At 48.7% G+C, this 19,015-nt stretch overlaps 1 protein-coding gene across 3 annotated transcripts in view; it reads right to left on the bottom strand.

The window, feature by feature from the left end:
• Nucleotides 1–19,015, bottom strand: part of IGF1R (insulin like growth factor 1 receptor) — a 289,574-nt gene that overhangs the window by 16,375 nt on the left and 254,184 nt on the right. For 2 of the 3 annotated variants that reach the window (XM_007518792.3, XM_060179336.1), the window contains exons 7-18: nucleotides 17,682–17,808; nucleotides 16,889–17,127; nucleotides 13,384–13,551; nucleotides 12,975–13,179; nucleotides 11,673–11,959; nucleotides 10,081–10,217; nucleotides 9,177–9,336; nucleotides 5,124–5,226; nucleotides 4,899–4,969; nucleotides 2,542–2,771; nucleotides 2,199–2,309; nucleotides 894–1,053 (exon numbers count right to left, since the gene is read on the bottom strand). In XM_007518792.3, the coding sequence (XP_007518854.1) occupies nucleotides 894–1,053; nucleotides 2,199–2,309; nucleotides 2,542–2,771; nucleotides 4,899–4,969; nucleotides 5,124–5,226; nucleotides 9,177–9,336; nucleotides 10,081–10,217; nucleotides 11,673–11,959; nucleotides 12,975–13,179; nucleotides 13,384–13,551; nucleotides 16,889–17,127; nucleotides 17,682–17,808 (1,998 nt within the window). The remainder of the gene's footprint in view (nucleotides 1–893; nucleotides 1,054–2,198; nucleotides 2,310–2,541; nucleotides 2,772–4,898; nucleotides 4,970–5,123; nucleotides 5,227–9,176; nucleotides 9,337–10,080; nucleotides 10,218–11,672; nucleotides 11,960–12,974; nucleotides 13,180–13,383; nucleotides 13,552–16,888; nucleotides 17,128–17,681; nucleotides 17,809–19,015) is intronic. The other variant, XM_060179335.1, reaches the window with a different exon arrangement.

Below are 19,015 nucleotides of genomic sequence, written 5' to 3'. Positions count from 1 at the left end.
ATTGTTTTATAATCTAGAATGACTGCTTCCTTGTCAGACTTTGATTTTTCCACTCAATTAAGAAAAGTGCTTTTTCTATCAAGGACTCACTCACTTTCTCCTGATCCCCAGGAGAAAGGGCAGCTCCAGCTCTGCTATGAAGAGGGAGAAGATAAAGTGAACCCCAGAAACTGACGATATGGGGCCCCCACACTGCCTCTAGTGAGATCCCTTGTCATATTTATAAGCCATGAGTCACTGGGAAAACATTTTTTGGACCCTTGTGAAGAGTAAAAATGGTGTTAAAGTCTTTATTTGCGAATTGATGGAGTGACATGCAAATTAAAGGATTTGCCTTTACTTGCACAAAAAAGGAAAAAAACAAGAACTGATAAAGTGCCAAGTGATTTCTGCCCAAAGACACAAAAATTTAAAAAAAGGAAAAACTACAATGACAAAAGAAAATGTCACTCTAAATATGCCACATGGTTCAACAGCAAAATCCAGCCCTTGTTGATTTGGACTTCAAATGACAAGTGGCACCAAACTGATGGCAGCTGTAGAGCAAGCCGGGAAGCAGTGTGCCTGACTCAAGTCTTTGCCCTACACTGAGGGGTAGAGGGAGGACTTCAGGACCAGTACTCCTTGTAAGCTAGAAACACTGCTCCTTGTTTCTGTTTTGTTCGTTTTATGAGAAAGCTAGACACATACATGTGACCCAGGGCTCACAACACACAGGTTTACCAGCTGAGCCTCCTCAAGTCAAAAACCATCTGAGGACAAGGCCTTCATTATTGTTGTCCCTGCTCTCGCACAAATGCCTTAAATGTCAGGAGGGGCCACATATGGAAAGCCCACATGCCAAGCATGCATATGCCTCGTTCTTGCACTGCTCCAGAAAATGAAGGACATACCTCCTATTTTGACTGTGAAGTCTTCAGCCACCATGCAGTTCCGGGCAGCGAGGTCTCTGTGCACAAACTTATTGGCATTGAGGTATGCCATGCCGTCCGCTATCTCTCCTGCCATCTGGATCATCTTGCTCAGGCTGGGAGGAGCGAGGACTGGATTATTCTATCGGAGATGGAGACAGAAATGTTCAGTGAGAATTGCGTGAGCTCACCCAAGTCCCAGACAACCTGGAGGTCTGCAAACATCCATCTGGGTTCCTACAGAGCACCATAGATCATTCCACTAAGACACCAGACTCACTAGCAGGGACCTTTCCTTACAGAGATAAGAGCATCTGCTTCTCAGTCAAGTCAAGTGCTCTGACCACAGAACTGAAGGCAGAAACATCCACTAGCACAGCTGGGGGCCAGGGCAAGAATTGTTGGTCACTCTTATATGTCTTCCCTCCATCCCATTGTTGGAGGTTCATTGCTCCCAACAACTATTTCAGATAGAGAAGGAAAGAGACCACAGCGGCAAAGAGGGTACATGAGGCAGGCGAGCTGTGTTCAAGCCCATCTCTTCTGTAGTCCAAGCACAGACAGAGTGTGTCTGCAGTGGATGCTGTCTTCCCTACAAAATCACTGTTGGAAATTGTTTCATCTTTGCTTTCCCCTTTCTTTTGAAGCACAGAAGTAACAAGCTTAATTGTTGTTTGGCTTGCAATGTGGCACTCCTTAGATTGGTATTTTCTGTGGGCACCAAGGAAGACAAACCTCAGACTCCAGCCTCAGTGTGTTGGTGAGGGCATGTGAGACTATGACCAAGACAGGGCCCAGCACACCTTGCTTTGAAATAGCTCAGCAGGTAGAGACCTCAGATTCCCCCCATGGCACTGCACATGCCAGAACTAAGAGGTTTTCTGGTCTCACTCCAACACAAATAGTTACAGTCAATCAGTAAAAGGGTATTTGGAGATTAGCAAGCGCCCTTCACAAAAAATCTAGGTGTGTCTCTGGTCAGGAAAACCCTGGTAGGACCTCTCTCCAAGCAGGCAGCCAGAAACAAGATATGTGAAAAACAAATGGATTTACAGACACACTAGCTCCTAGAGAAAGAAGGTTCTAAAGGGGGTAGGGGAAGCGCACACCTTCCAGGGCACGGAGCTCCTAGGATGGTGAAATGGTATCTTTCTACTCTCTTATCTCCTCTACCCATTTTTCTTAAGAAATTGGGTCAGTTTGTGAAGAGTATGCATTTAACCTGAATATAGAAAATAAAGATGAGAGAAGGAATGGCGTACCTAGTCCGGCAGAATGAGTACTAACCTCCATTTCTGGTCTCAGAGATCGGAGATAACTTTTTAGATCCCCCCGTGTCATCAGCTCCATGATGACCAGTGTCGGCTGGCCCTGAGACACCACACCCAGCAGGCGCACCTGGAGAGGAGGAAAAGGAGGGCTGAAGGTGTGGGGTCTGAGTCTGGCACTCCTATAACCACCCATGAGCTGCAGGGACCAGACCCAGCTGACAGAATACTTGGGGCTGGGGCCTGCATAGCCCCCCAGACCTCTGCGACAGATGATGCCCAGAAGACACCAGGCAAGGAAGGCCTCAAGCCCGTGTTTGATATGGGATTTCAATATGGACTTCCCCAGAACTTTCTCTTACCACATGGTGACAGTTGAACTCCTTCATCACAGAGGCCTCATTGAGGAATTCAATCCTTTCCCGCATGCTGGCGGCCTCATTCACCGTCTTAATGGCCACTCTGGTTTCCGGCTCATCCTTCACTACACCCTTGGCCACTCCTTCATACACCATCCCAAAGGAGCCCTGGCCCAGCTCCCGGCTCATGGTGATCTTCTCACGGGCCACCTCCCACTCATCAGGCACGTATACTGGAAAAAGAGGGGCCAAAACTGAGCCAGGGCAGGCAGCAGACCCCTGGACAGTGTGCTTGAGGGGTCTGACACAAGATGCTACCACCTAAAAGCAAGCTCATGGAGAGAACATGGGACAGCAACACGGCTTGAACTGTGATGATTTCTTACCTTACTTGACTGCTTTTCTCTGCTATTGCTGCACAATTCCACCACTCCTGGTGGATTCTTTTTTTCTTTGGAGAGATAAGGGAAAAACAGACACCAAAGCACTACTACGCCACAGCTCATTAAGCTGTGCAGGTGGTTAATGGCTTGAACCCAGGCCCTTGTTGTGTGTAGTAAAAGGCATGATAATTCCCGGCCCCCCAGTCTTTAACTTTTTTTTTTTTACAAGAAGCATATAATTTTTTCTTGCTATTTTTTTTGGTGGGAGGAGGTTAGCTTTCTTTTAAAGAAAAAGACATCCACAAATAATATTCTTTTAAGTTGGGTATGAATCCTTCCAGAATGTTTTATATGTTTGAAGCACATTCATAAATATACACACATGGAGTGTGTTAAAAATATAGCATGCAAGAGCTTTATATAAACAGGAATAATGTCATTATCTGCACCTGACTCCCATTCAGAGGAAACTGCTTTTGATTGGCTTTATTAAAAGCAGAAAGGGGTTAGAAATTATTGAAGAGACCATTGTATAGCATTACATATGTGTATGGTGCTTTTAAATTGTTAGTCTTTTCTTTAGGGTTTCTCATTTGATAGGGATAATCTATTAGAATAACCATTACTCTGGCCCATGTGTCTTGCACAGCTACTTTCAGCTCTCTTAAAGCGAAAAGGAAGCAGATGCTGTCTTAACACACCCACTGGATTTTATGCACTCACTCATCTGACAGACCGGGGGCAGCTTCCTTGCCCTCCCCCCTAGGGACCTCACAGCGTTTTTCCATGATGATATGGTCACACTGTGAACAAGATGCTAGGGACAGTGCTGCCCTGACAACTCAAGCTGGTTATATGACCTGAGCAAGTACCCTCTGAGCCTCATTTCCGCCCCTCCTGATCGATGAGCACAGAGATTACAGAGGAAGGACTTTGTAAAACACTAGCTAAGTGCTCAGCTCAGAGAACAACATCCACCTTTTTAAAAGAATGTATACTATTGTGAGAGACACACTTAGCAGAGCACTACTCAGCTCAGATGCTGAACTTGGAACCTTCAGGCTTGAAGGCAATGCAAGTCCACTGTGCTACTGTCTTACCACTCTCCCAACCATACTTCGGCTTCCTTTGAAAAGTCTGGATCAATGGCCAGGAAAATGGCTCAACAGGTAGAGAGAAGGACATGTATGCCAGGATGGTGCTCTGCCCCCGAAGGAAGCAAAATAAATCTTTAAATACATGTTGGGAATTCCCCATCTGCAGGGGAAAGCTTCACGAATGGTGAAGCAAGGCTGTAGGTGTCTCTATCTCCCCCCATCCCCTGTCAATTTCTCTCTGTCTGCCTCCAATAAATAACTAAAGATTAAGAAAAAGTCTTACCTTAAAAAAAAGTTGAGCATTTAAGGACAATGGAAAGCAAAGAGCAAAAGAAGAAAAAGAACCACCAAGTCCAAGCCAACTTCCAAATCAGACCTTCCCAACCATCTGGAAGACAGCCATGGCCTTCATTGGTGATTCTCAAGGACAGTGTGAATGACCCCCTTCAGGAGAGGATGGCAGAACCAGAAGAGACCACAGACAGAAAGCTTAGGAACTCAAGCTGATGCTAGTCTGAAAGGTCTGTTTTGCTATCTGCCACACATCCTCTGACAAATGTTGACAAGAACACGTCTTCTTTCGTCCTCACATGCAATTTGGAGCAATTAAATAAACCGAGTATTGGGCAGGCCACAGCCATCTCAGCAGGCTACTGGCCACGGTCCCAGAATGTCTGACATAGCCAACAAACTGCCAGAAACTGTGATCCTAAAGAAATAGCAAGTTTTGGGGTTGACTGTAGCTCAGTCGTGGAGCGCATGCCTTGCACACAAGAGGCCCTTAGGTTGATCCCTAGAACCACAAAGTAAATGAACAGAGGACTAAAAGTGCTCATGAAGATGGGCCATGAGTACCTCAACATCTAGCTCTGAAGCTTACCATCGGCTGCGCTGAAGTATTCAGGGTTCACAGAGGCATAGAGCACCCCATTCCCCAGCCTGCTGTTGTTCCTGCCAAAAAAGAGGGCACTGAGGTTAAAAAGGATGTGTGTGTTCTCACTGTCATCCTGTAAGCTCCGTCAGCTACAGGGAGAGGGAGTGAGGCGAGCTCCCAGCCAGCAAGCACTCTGAAACTCGGTCCCTGGCGTGGCCTCGGGTCACTCACCGTTTCCTGTGGAAGATGTACAGCATTGTCATCAAGCCCCCCACGATCAGCAGGACGGCCAAGGGCAGAGCGATCATCAGGTGGATGTAGTTATTTAAATAATCTGCAGAAACAAGGCGAGGGGCCAAGAGTTCAGGGGGTGTGGAGACTACAGTCTGCTCCTTCCCACTTTTCAGTTCACTTGGTGGGGTGAGAAGTTCCTCTGGTGCTCTGTCATGAGCTGGGAATTGCTGAGAGTAAATCATCTCATAAATAATAAAATCAGAAAGAGCAGCCTGTTACATGAAAAAGGGTCCAGTCAGTGCAGACTGAGGAGTGTCCAGTTGGCTGGTTTTCTTTTTCCCAGCCCTGCAGCTCCGCTGCTTCAGAGAGGGAAGATACCAGAACACCGAGGCTTTCCCAAGTGCAGCAGTAAGCCCCAACTGGGTGCCTTTCCAGGTGAGCTGTACTGCCTGTCCTAGGTGTTGTTTTGGCCCCAAATACTTGGGCCAGGGCAGCGGCTCAGTGGTAGGCATAGGACTTGCAAGCGCTAGGCCTTGAGTCCAGTCCCTAGCTCTGCACATACCACTGCAGTGCTCTAATTCCCTCTCTCATGAAATACTATGGGTTTTTTGTTGTTGCTGTTTGTATGCTTTGTAAGTGTAGACAGAGAAAATAACCTGTAGATGTTGTTTCCTGACTGCTAAGTACAGGGAGTTGTGAGGCCATTTGCTGCTTTGTGAATGTCAGGGAAAGCAGTTAGACAGACTGAGCTAGTACAGGCTGCTGCACACCTCGGCTACACACACAGACCACTGTCCTAGATGGAGGGTCGCCGAAAGCAGTAGGGCTTAGCATGACTACACGGCACCCAAGCCATAGTGAAGTCTGTTTAAAGACAGCTTTGCAGGCAACTGAAACAAGCTTGATGGCACCCTTGCCAAAGATGCTCTGAATTCTCCCTGAAAAATCAGAGCTTGGTTACATGTCAAGCCCTGTGACTCAGAGCAGCAAAGGGAGTAGGACAGAAGCCAGGATGGGCCAGAGGGCCCTGGGAAGGTGCTCCTGACACAGAAAGCAGTATGTCCTGAGGTCACAGAGCTGCAGATGGGAGGTGTAGGTGAGGAGTCGGGGTGGTCATAAGCATAGCGGAATGACTTGGAAGGAATGGTGGCAAGAGGCAAGACTGGCTCCCAAGGGCCCTTCTCCCAGCTAAGTGGGCAGAACTGCACTGTGGAGATTAGCAGCAGTGGTGAGAGCTCTCTAATCTTGCTCTGAGGTCAATGCACCAGAGTCAGCTGGGTTGTGGAGAGGGCCTGGGGTATGTTCTGCTTCCCTAGGAGAAATGGCACCCTGGAGAAGCTGGAGTCCAGGCCCATGGAGGAGACAGACCCCAGGAGACCTAGACTCCAATAGGAAGCAGAAAGGTGTGCATGGGGGCGGGGAGGGGATGGGCTGTGAAGCTTCTGACTGGGCAGTGTGTGGCTAACAGCACACTCTGGCTTCCTCCTCCGTGAGAAAGTCAAGGTGCTTGTGGGACAGCCACATGGAGCTGACACCCAAGAATGGGCTCAAACTCCCTGGGGCTTAAGTTACAGCTGTTCTAAGCTGCCAAACAGTGCTTAGTCTGGCCTGGCAAACCAGTGAAATTAATAATATTGGTGAAAGCTGAAGTTAGTCGAATTTCCTTTCTTAGTACTTAAATATTAAGTCACATATTAATTATTCTGTAAAAACAAGTAGGTTACTTTTTCTCCTTTTTCTCACTGAACCAGGATTTCACTGCTCCTAGGACAACCTTTTCACTCAGAGAGAAACACAGATATCCCACTACTTCAGAGCATCCCTTTTTGTTGCTGTGTTACCTCCCATGTGGTTCCAGGGCTTGACCTTGAGCCATGAGCATAGCAGGGCACACACTGTATCAGGAGGACTGTCTCTCTGCCCTGGAGGCTGTCTTGAGGCTCAGTATCTACACTCCCCCCCTTTGTTTTTGTTTGTTCAAGAGAGGTAGAAAAACAGAGGAGAGACACCTGCAGCACTGTTCTACTATTCATAAAGCTTCCCCCTAAATTGGGGACTGGGGGCTTGAACCCAGGTCCTTGTACATAGTAATGTTGTGCACTCTACCATGAGACTCACCCCTGTGGTATTTTTATACTGAAGACAGTCTGATCAAAAGGCATCTCAGGTGGAGCCAGGGGGCACTTTAGTTTCTACTTTCTGGAAATACTTGCAAGTTGTTCTTAATTTTGAGAAAACAATACATTCCCTTCCCCCTTTTTCTCAAGGACTGTGTCTTATGTTTGTGTCACTTATACTGATAGTTATAAGGGTTGTGCTGTTTTCACATTTTGACAGGGACAGGGAGAAACTGGAACACATCCAGAGAAGAACAAAATAATTAAATGGTTAGAAAATTAGTGTATGAGACTGGACTGCAAGAAAAGGCTGAAAGAACGGAGATAATTTAGTCTGGAGAAGAGGATTCTGAAGAGTCACTTAATAGCATTCAAGAACACCAAGAGCTCCTGAAAGGGGGAAGAGTTGCCAGAAAGCTTCCATCTCCTCTGAGGATTAAACAGGAGGAAATGAGACTAAACCCTAGCGGGAGAGAGCCCTATCTGACAGAAGGAAAACTTCCCAACAGCAAAGCCGGCGTGCTGATTTAATTTCCCCATGGCGGGATTTGCCAACTTTGACTGGAGCAATTCCACCACAGGGCTCTTGGGGTTGCCAGTGGCATCTTGGCACTCATGGGGTTAAAGATGCAAAAGGCAGAGTCAGCCTGGTCAGCTCTGAAGCTGGGCAAAGTTCACAAGATGCCAGAGCATGGTGTCACAAAGTACAGCCAGCCCCCAAGAGACTGTTCGAGTGGGTGGGTGGGTGCAGAGAGGAGGGGAGGGAAAGCAGTCCCTGGTCTAAGGAGGCTTCCAGGCACTTGCTGAAGGTTCTAGTAGCATGATCACAGACTGCCTGGGAGGATCCAGACTACATAGGGCTCACCCTTTGCTCCATCTGAGGGGAAGAAAAGCTGAGCCCAGCCAGTGCTGAACAGAATCACCTTTTTCGAGGACCTGGCCCTTTTCTTGTTTTGCTTAAAGTCAGTTAAGTGAGGGCTTGCTGTATTTTTGTTACTGGGTTATCTGCCCAAGCCTCTGTTTCCCCTGAATGCTGAACCAGCTACAGCACCAGGCTCTTGGATGTAGCCTTGAGGTGTATGTGTGCTCTGTCTGTACCTGCTATGTTGTTCTTTTGTTATGTTACTGTCAGGATTCAAATACCTTATATCTCTCTGATTCTTAGGATACCAACTGGGTGAACTGCTAGATTGCCTGAGTCATCAGTGAAACAGCCTGAACCCTGGGATTGGGGAGACAGCACAATGGTTCTGCATGCTTCAGGCTCCATGGGGGTCCCTGATTCAAAACCCAGCACCACCATGAAAGGTATAGTAGGAAATAGAGATTCATATGGGGAAAGTGTTAACTCTGTCACCAAAGAACACGCTGGTTTTCTTTTTTGTTTTTTTTGGTCAACAAGTATTAGGCCTTTGTTGGGATTACATGTATTTTAGGAAATCTGGTTAGAAAATCTCAAATCCTAGCATCGAACAGTTTCCTAAGAAGACTATCTTGTTGATGGTTTGAGAATCATCTAGTGACCTTGTCTTTATGCTAAATGCTGGGCACTGTATAATTTCAACCACAGCAGGACTTTATAACATCAAGGGGTGATGGCTTCAGCCCAGGAGCAGGCTAGAGTGGGTTCTCTAGATTTCTGTTACCCCTTGTGATTCTGTGCCGAGCCTGTTCAGTGCTTTGAACATGGCTGGGCCAGAAACCAGACCAAGTACAAAGGCCTCTAGCTAACTCCCCCAGTGATGGGCTTAGATCCTGGGTCTGCCTGTCAAGATCAGATGGGGCCCCCAAGCCTGGGTGAGGTCCCCAATAAGGTGCTGCTGGAAGTGTGTCCCTTCTGAAATGTCCTAGCAGAAGCTCAGAGAGCTGTGATGACCCAGGTGCCTCCAGCCCAACCTAACTCAGCTTCCCCAGCCCTCCCTTGCACCCTTACTTTCTGCTTGAACGTAGAAGGACACAGGGTCGGTCCAGGACCCGTTTCCAGAGAGGGAAGTGGCTTGGATCCGGGCTGTGTAATTTCCTGGGTTGAGCCGGCTGAGTTTAGCGCCTCCATATTTCCTATAATCCTGCCGGGACACACATACCCGCTGGTCCTTGAGGAAGCAAAGACACCGGTCAGTTCCCCCCATCACTTACTGCCCACCTAACAGTGACTATGATTTGCAATAAAAAGGGGAAGTAAAAACTTGCCCTTAAAGAGTTGTCCTCCCCTAACTTTAAACACAGCCATGTTTTAATCAAACATACTTTGGTCATCAAAATGAGCGCTGAAAGGACTAAGAGTCACTTAGGTCAGATCTAGGCCAGAAGGCTGTTTGCTATAGTGAAGTACCGGTGGCCTTTGAATAACATGGGCATTAGGCACCACACTGTGCAACAGAAAATCTAGTGTAACTTAGAGTCAGCCTTCTGTGTATTCACAGGTTTGCAATCTGAGGAACCATCTACTGGCATTCATGGTTGGTTTAATACCTGAAACTGGAACCTTCCATGGATAATTAGAACCACATGTTTAAACCTATGGTATTTAAGGGTCAGTTAGCATGTGTGTGTATGGATTTTTGAGATGCTGGAGACCTGATACATGTGTGATTTCACTGCTCCTGGACTGACTTATTATTTTTTTACATCACATGGTGGGGGATAGAAACAAGGAAAGGTGCCACAATGTTCCCAGGTACTGTGGCACTGAAACTTGAACCAGAGTCACATTAAAAATGAGGCAGGTATCCTACTTAAGTGAGCTATTCCACAGTACCCAGTCTCCCCTGGCCAGGAGACTGCATAGTAGTAGCACTTATTACCCATGACAGAAACACACTCCGCCCCAGCCTCACCTCATTTTGGGATCCGTATTTGATTTCATACATTAGAATCAATCCATTAGGATTCTCAGGTTCTGGCCACTTCAAAAAGACAGAGTTTTCTGGTCTTTGCTCCCAGGTCACGGGCCCAGGAATGTCATCTGCGCCTTCTGTGAAGAAACAAACCACAAGGTCAGGTTCAGGTCCCATGGGAGTGAGACACACTCGACTAAGCCCCCTCCCCACAGACCATGTGACAGGAGCCGGCTGCTCACATCGCCCAATACAGGCTTGGAATGGGCGCACCCCAGGACTTCAAGCTTCAAGGTCAAAAACTCCCACCCCTTCCCCAAGGTTCCCTGAAAAAAAAAAATCAGATCAAAACACAATAGGCAACTGAAATAACTTATCTATTTGATTTGATCTGATTTCTCGTCACCAGGGTATTTGCTGGGCCTTGGTGCCCACACACCCTGCTGTTCTTGGTGGCCTTTTTTTTTTTTTCTCCTCATGAAGGAAAAACACCTGCAGCCTACTCTGTAGGCGGGGACCGAGGACCTCGAATGTGGTGACAAGCCCACTCTACACAGTGAGTCGTCATCCAGCTCAGTTTAAGTAACTTCTGCTATTCTATCCTCCTCAGGAAAGGTGCTGTTTTGTAGTGCCAGCAAGAGCCTCCAGGTTGAGCCCTGCCATTCTGAGCACCATATCTGCACATGCCCAGTGTGTCTCCTGCCCATGCACACAGGAAGCTCCCCAGGCTCAGCAGGGAGGGAGAGAAGGAAGGCCCTGTGAGCCTGGGGAAGAGGGCAAATTCTGCCTCCCTCCCCTCAAGTGCTGCTGCTTTGCAGAGTGGTGATGCAGGAGGCACAAAAAGCTGGAACAGACTCAGTGTCATAAGATGGTCTATGGCTTTCCTGGCACCTGGCACTTAAAGGACACTGAGGTTGGGAAGGCTGCCTGGAAGAGGAGTCATGGAACTCGGCCATGCAGAATGGAGGCTTGGAGACCCCAGACACCACCTTCTCCATTTTTTGCAGACTCCCACAGCACAGACAACCCCATGGCTCACCCACCCTTACTGGGATACCTGACCATCTGGGCCACAGGCTGCTTCTACCTGGGAAAGCTGACATGCGGAAGGGCCAGGGCCAGCTCACCAGACAGCGCACACACCACTCTGTGCCTCCTGGCAGCACCATGTACATTAGGGACTGTGCACTTTGCTCCCTATCTCCCTCTAAGGTTAAAAAGTCCATCAGGAATGGTAAGTTCTGCAGATTCAAAGCCCAGCAAGCCAGATTAAAACAGGAAGTGACTTTGAGGTGTGACCTCAACTCAGCTACCCAGGAATCTCAGTGAATCTGTGAGAAGTCAGAAGGGATGCGCAGACCTGCCGCTGCATACAAGGGGACAAGGCACAGTGTGGCCGCATGGCCAGTGCCAAAGGTAACTGCTGCCCCCTCAGCGAGGGCCAAGTCCTCCGAGTGCTGGTCTACCACGCCACCTCTCAGTCACTACCTCTCCGACACCAATGTGGGACTAAGACCAAAGGGGCACTCACTGCCCAGGCTGTCAGACGATCCCCCTCAGCCTGTGAGGGAGGCAGGCGAAGCACCCCGTACCTGCGGGCATGGTTCTTGCAAAAACAAAGTTGGAGGCGCTGCAGCCCAGCTTCTCGGCCTCGTGGTTGCAGCTGTGGATGTCGATGCGGTAGAGAGTGAAGGGGCGGAGGTTTGAGATAACCGTCCTCTCCTTGTTATCCACTCTGCTCTCATAGAATGGGTACTCTGTCGTCTCCGGCTCCTCGGGGTCTGTCAGGTTGTAGGCATCAGCCACCGTGGTGTTTCTGCTTCGGGTGGACACAGTGGAGTTGGCCACCTGTGTGACATCTCTCCGCTTCCTCTCAGGCCTGTCGGGGAGAGAGAAGCCTGCACGTCAGCACTGCTACCCCCTTTCTCCTTTCTTGAATTTGAGAAACAAGGAAAGAGAGACAGCACCGCAGCACAAGGTTTCTAAGCTGAGGCCCCAGCACCCTGTGTAGAGCTGAGCAGTGCTGGCCTCCGCCTTTGTTTCACAAAAAGTCACAATGTTAATCTCAGTATAAAAGGCTGAGAGTCGAGTGCCTGCCTCACCATACATTTCCCTGGGTTTACTCTGTGTGTACTCACACACACATACAACCAGGATGGCGGAGTGCAGCTTCGATGTCTTTCCCTCTCTGTCTCTTTCCCCTACCCCCAAGGATATAGAATATTTTAAAATTTGTCCCTGGAGGCTGGCATTGCATGAACAGGAAGCTTCAGTTCATTTCTTTTCAGTAATATGTTTTGCTGTAGATCTCAGAGGGAACTGACAAACTGCCCTCCCACCCTCACCCCCAGCTCCTAGAATGAGTAACAAGCATCCCAGCCAGAGAGGGGCCTAGATGTTTCCTCAGAATGTAGGTGCCATTTGGTCCAGAATTAAAGGTGAACTACTGGCCACATCAGAATCTACTACTGTAGCTGAGGCTACAGTGTGTGGTTCAGGCCCAGCAGGAAAGGCAGAGGGGACTCAAGGCTGCCTGGAGTGATTTCTCTAGTATTTGCCTGGTTATAGACGAAGTGCAAAGCCAGGCAGTGAGTCCTAGCTTGGACCTCCAGGCCCTTCTGGGGTTCTCAGAGGCCCGTGTCTGTGTCTTCACACCCCTGCTTGTCTTTTTCAGCCAGACTGGGCCTCCCCTCGCTCCACCAGGTGAATTATTTCTTGGTCCCCAGGAAACCCACTCAGCCCATTCAGTAACTGAGTCCATGACCTCCTCCTTGACAGTTCCCAGTTTGTGTATATTACTCCCAACTGCCCACAAGGAAAGGAAAGGATCAAAAGCAACCTTGAAACACCCCACCCCCAGCCCAGACAGGACACCTTCTCAAACCAATGACTACCTGGGCACGAAGATGGAGTTGTGCAGGAAGTTCTCAAAGACCTTGCGGTACTCGGCCTCCTCTTTCTCAGCCTGCTTCTCAGCTTCAGTCTTGGGGCATGCACAACAGGGCCCCTTCTCCCCACCACACACTTCAGTGTTGGGGTTCTCTGTCACCTCCTCCATGTCAATGGTGCCGTCGGCATACTTCCGGATTGGGATTTTGTCTGCTCGGAAAAGAGAAGCCATAGGGAAGTGGCAATGAAAGGCAAGTGACTCACTCTGGAGGGAAAAAGGAGCCATCAGAACCTTGAACTCAGAAGCCGGCTGCTCAAGGAAGGCTTCAAACTGTGGCCTGCTGTGGACGAGGACAGGAGGGGCCCCATGCCCCGGTGGGCACCCGAGGTCTCTGCCCCCACTCCCTCCCATACCTTTGGAGCAGTAGTTGTGCTGGTAGAGGTAGCTGTCTTGCGGCTGTCGCTGCCACCTCACGATGTAGTAGCTCAAGTTGCCGTTGGGCAGAGAGGGTGGGTTCCACTTGACGATGAGCTGAGAGGAGGAGTTGGAGGCCGAGAGGACGTCCAGGGGAATGGAAGGCACTGGAATGGGCAGAGACCGTGTGAGGAGACACTCCCAGCAAAGCCACTATTGGGTTGTTGGAAAAGTCACAGGCATTTTTTTTTTTTCATTTTATTATCTTTATTTCTTGGGTAGAGACTGCCGAGATCAAGAGGAAAGGGGGATAAGAAGAAAAAGGGGGCTAGGTGGTAGCACACCCGGGTAAGTACATATAGTGCAAAGTGCAGTGATCCCAGTTCTAGCCTCCGGCTTCCCACCTGCAGAAGAGTCACTTTGCAAGTGGAGAAGCAGGTCTCTAGGGGTCTTTCTTTCCCCTCCTCTCATTTTTTTTCTCCATCCTAGCCAACAACATGGGGGGAGATGGCTACCAGGAGCAGTGGATTCGTAGTGCAGACACCGAGCCCCAGCAATAACCCTGGAGACAAGACCGAAAAAAATAAAAAGTCTGCAGCACTGCTTCGTCACTTACAAAGCTTACCTCCTGGAGGTGGGGACCAGGGGCTCAAACCCAAGTCCTTCCTTGCACATTGTAACATGTGCACTCAATGAGAGGTGTACCACCACCTGGCCCCCCTTTTTTTGCATAGAAAACCTAAACAAACAAAATAGCACAGGGGCCAGGTAGTGACACACCTGCCTGAATAAACCTGTTATAATGTACAAAGACTTGGGTTCAAGCTCCCAGTCTCCAGGAATGTTTCTCCTTTTCTACCATTTCCCTTGATTTCTCTGTCTCTATCCAGTAAACAAAATTTTTTTTTAAAGTACAACTTAACTTTTCTGACAGCCTTAACTAAAAGCTGAGCTGGGTAAGAGACCACAGTGGACAGGAAACACAAATGGAACTTTTTTGAAAGGGGATCAATTTAAATGCCAACATTTCCCTTTCTAATATCTCCTTTTAGGTAATCTCCGTGAAAACAACCATTACTGAGCTGCAAATGGAAAAAAGGTCGCAAGGGCACGCCAGGGTCAGAAGGAATGAATGACTTCAGATTCACTGTAAGCTCAAATACCGTAAACAGTAAAACACTGGGCTTCTTTCCTTTATTACAACTGCCTCCTCTGAGAGGTCTGGCCTGAGCAGTTTCATCAATTGCTACACTGAATGCTTTGCATTTCACTGGAGATTTGGAATTGCTGATAAAAATGGCAAAGCACTAAAATAAGAGGGTGAGGCAGAAAGGAGGCTGGTGTGAGAGAGTGTGTGTAAAAGGGGCGGAGAGGAAAAAGCCAAGTAAAGAGCCTGGAAATTGACCAATTCCATAATCACATTTCTGGAATGGCTGAGACATGACTATGTGAAACCTTAAAAATCAAATGCAAGAGAAAGCCCTGATTTCAAACAACAGGTTGTATTACCAGCCAGAAAATAAAAATTGATTTATAGGCACAATATAACAATCCAGTCAAGCTTTACCTTCTACTGCCCACAAGCCCAGAACTGACTGGTGTACAAAGGGAAAAGGACTCCAGGACCACTGGAACCTTATTCTTTTTTTTTTAATTTTTTTTTATTTATTCCCTTTTGTTGCCCTTGTTGTTTTATTGTTGTAGTTATTATTGTTGTCGTAGTTGTTGGATAGGACAGAGAGAAATGGAGAGAGGTGGGGAAGACAGAGAGGGGGAGAGAAAGATAGACACCTGCAGACCTGCTTCACCGCCTGTGAAGTGACTCCCCTGCAAGTGGGGAGTCAGGGCTTGAACCGGGATCCTCATGCTGGTCCTTGTGCTTTGCGCCACCTGCGCTTAACCTGCTGTGCTACAGCCCAACTCCCTGGAACCTTATTCTTAAGAACATTTATGGGGACTGGGCAGTAGCGCAGCGGGTTAAAGCACATGTGGCCTGAAGCTCAAGGTCCGGCATAAGGATCCCAGTTTGAGCCCCTGGCTCCCCACCTGCAGGGGGGTTGCTTCACAAGTGGTGAAGCAGGTCTTCAGGCATCTCTGTCTCTGTCCTATCAAGCAGCAATAACGACAACAAGGGCAGGAAAAATGGCCTCTAGGAACAGTGAATTCATAATGCAGGCAATGAGCCTCAGCAATAACCCTGGAGGCAAAAAAAATTGCAAATAGTAGTAATAAGCAGCAGTAGCCTGGATTTTGGTAGTGTCTGAGTACAAGAGTCCCCTTCATTGAATGTCACTATGAATATTGGTGACCAGGCTGTTTTCAATTTTTTGAAAAGAGTGAACAAATTAAGGGGACTTCAGGTATTTAAATATTATACACAGGATTCTGAACACCCCTAAGAAATGATATTCTGGGAGGATGTTGTGAATAATACTAGTTTGTTTTCAGAGAAAACAATCACTGGACTCTCAGTCATGTAACGGTTTCTAAAAATAAACATATAAACAGCTCACCCTGGAGGTCTCAATGATAGGAACCATCAAAAAGCAGAGGGGACCAAACAAGCTCTCCCTTTCCTGCCCCTCTCCTCAGCACTTGGGAGGCCAGGGACCAACACACAGCCAAAGGTTCTTTTCTCCATCTCCAGGGGAAGGAAGGTACTAGGTTTTTAAAGAACTTGTCACCGTAAGGAAAGATGCTTTTTCCCAAACCAGCTTTAGTAAATCACATCTGCATTTTTAAGATGAACCAAAGGTTCTATTGTCCTGTAGCCTTTGCTGGGCCACCCCACGGGCAGAAGCAGATGCCAGTGTACAGCTGCCAGCGTGTTTGGATTAGTGATCTGATTGGTTGGGGCCAAGGTTGGGAGCGATGGACAGAAGGATGCAGACAGGCATGAGAAGGTTCTCTCACTCATGTTCTCCAACCCTTGGCCAGTTAGACGTGCCCTGTGGTGGGTGTTCTAAAGCAGCCTCCACTGTAGCAATTATATCCCCAGAGAACGTCTACATAAGATGTGCACTTGCCCACTTCTGGGCAGGTGTTTCTATACGAGGGACATACCTACTACTGTTTATTTTCATTAGTTCCAGATTCTGCGGCTGAGGAGTGAGGTGCTTCAAAAAATGAAGACAAGGGGACCACTTTCTTCAGTGAAAATGCTATATGTCTACCACCTATTCTCACTGATGCTTTTTGACCCTTGGACTCTGGCTGACCTCGGTGGAACCCCAGTGACTGGTTACAGAGGAGCCATGGGAGGTAACTGGATACCAACTGGCATGGTTTCACTCCCTGAGGCCTCCATGACTGGAAAACAGGGCAGCCAGAGTGGGCTGTGTCCAGGCTGCACCTTCCAGTGCCACCAGGCCTGGGGCAGACAGATGATGAGACATGGTGCGAAGTTCAGAAAATAGTCCTGGGTGTCAGGAGTGGGAAAAGGAATACAATAAATAAATACAGTGCTATCTTCTGATGGGAGAGACAGATGAGGGAGGCTGGTACCTGAAGCATTGGTGCGGATGTACAGGATCTCACTCTTGGCCCCACGGATGTGGTCATTCTCCACCATGGTCAGGGTCACGGCCTTGACATAGACGGCATACTGTGTCCAGGGCTTCAGCCCTTGCAGGAAGATGCCAGGATCCACGTCTTTGTTGGGGGGCAGGTCCACATCCACCATGTTCCAGCTATTGGAGCCGCAGGCGTCCTGCCCATCATACTCCGTGACGTTTTTAAAGGGCCTGAGAGGTGATGATGGGTGACTTCGCTCAGAGGGGGCCTCATGGCCCGGACATCAAAGCTTTGAAAAGCGGCATGCACCCTCTCTACAAAGGGAGTTCTAAGCAAACAGATATGGGTGGAGTATCTGGTAGAGTGCATATGACCTGGGTTCAAACCCCCTTTCCACCTGAAGAGACGCTTCAGTCAATGAAGCAGTGCTGCAAGCGCATCTCTCTCCCCTCTCTCAATTTCTCTGTCTTCTCAAATAAAATTAAATTGGCCACCAGGGGTGGTAGATTCATTGTGCAGGGTCTAGCGATAACCTTGGTGTCAAAAAGTAAATACATAAATAAAACGTAACCAGCTCAGTTTCTCTAGAGGAATGCACTACAAAAACTGGGCTGGGAGGGGCTGCAGCACAGTCACCAAGCTAGAGAACAAACAGGCATCTCTAACTACGGGGGGTGGAGAAACAAAGCTTGAGAACACAGGATCAGTGCTCACTGATGGCCCTCCCCAGGGATGGTGGTGAGGATAAAGCAGAAGCCTGACCAGGGTAAGGGTTGGCACTCACGCCTCCTTATAGTAGACAGTGAAGCTGATGAGGTCTCGGTAGTCGGGGGGCCGGTAGCGGTGCCAGGTGATGATGATGCGGTTCTTCCAGGTGGTGGTGGACGTGAAGTGTAGGACGTCACTCTCACCTGGGGCAGAGGTGCCCATGAGAGCCGGCCAGCCTGGGGCCCCAGGAGCCCTCCCTTCTCTCCCGGAGCTGCTGTGCCTGCGAGGAGCCTGTCTGGACCCCTCAGTAGCTTTATTTCGGGTGAGACACCCCCCTCCCCCAGCACTTCAGCATTTGGAGATGCTTGTGCTTTTGTGTTCTGCTGAGCCTGGGCTCAGTCACGCTGGGCTCACCCCCGCCTGGTTAGCTAAGCCGAGGGCAGCACTTTGAGCTGATAGGAGCTTCTTAGGCAAGAGGGCACCCACTCCTGCACAAGCTCCAGAGATAGGCAGCTGCCCCGGGGAGCTTTTCTTAGTCTAAACTTGGGATCAAACTGGAAGTGTGCATGATGTCCCTGGAGCTGATGTACAACTTGAGGACACAGTCCACCAATGAGAGTAACGCTAGGGCCAGAAAGAGCTCAGCCAGCAGAGTGCATACCTTACTGTATACAAGGCCTCAGTTTGCAATCCAGCACAAGGCGGCACTACCGTCAGCACTGGGGAAGCTCCATGATTGATGGAGTGTTTGTGTGGTTCCCTCTCTCGCACTTCATAAAGATTGAGAAAGCAGAGCAGCTGTGGCTGATCTCATGGGCTGGGGCCCTGGGTTCATGACCTGGCTCATTACTAAAGTACGTGCTTTGAATGCACAGGGTCCTGGGTTCAATTCCTGGCACCACAAGAAAGCAACAAAGACAGAAGAAATTGAACTTCATGGATGATGGAGTGGTGCTTTGATAACTTGTTCTCTCTCTCCTATACATATAAAAAAATGGTAAAAGAGCAGTTGGCCTGTGTGAAGGCAGAAGGCAGTAGCTCAGTGTCAGAGAGCAGGGGTTGCACACTGCCTGAGGTGCTGGCTTGGATCCCTAGCATCAAGTTAACAACACTTCCCCAGTGGCCAGGGAAACAGCTCAGCTAGTAGAGTGCTGGACATGCAAGCCTGAGGCCCCAGGTTTGATCTCTAGAGTAGTTCTCTGGCTTCTGTCTTATCTGAAATGAATGACAAATCTTGTGATAAAATAAAACAAAGCCGGAGTTGGGCAGTAGCGCAGCGGGCGCAAAGCACAAGGACCGGCGTAAGGATCCTGGTTCGAGCCCCAGGCTCCCCACCTGCAGGGGAGTCGCTTCACAGGCGGTGAAGCAGGTCTGCAGGTGTCTGTCTTTCTCTCCCCCTCTCTTCCATTT

The sequence above is a fragment of the Erinaceus europaeus genome, chromosome 20 (genome assembly GCF_950295315.1).
Source record: "Erinaceus europaeus chromosome 20, mEriEur2.1, whole genome shotgun sequence".
Taxonomy (NCBI): domain Eukaryota; kingdom Metazoa; phylum Chordata; class Mammalia; order Eulipotyphla; family Erinaceidae; genus Erinaceus; species Erinaceus europaeus.
The sequence above is the reverse complement of the archived record's forward strand: the minus strand, read 5'-3'. Positions and strand labels throughout refer to the sequence as shown.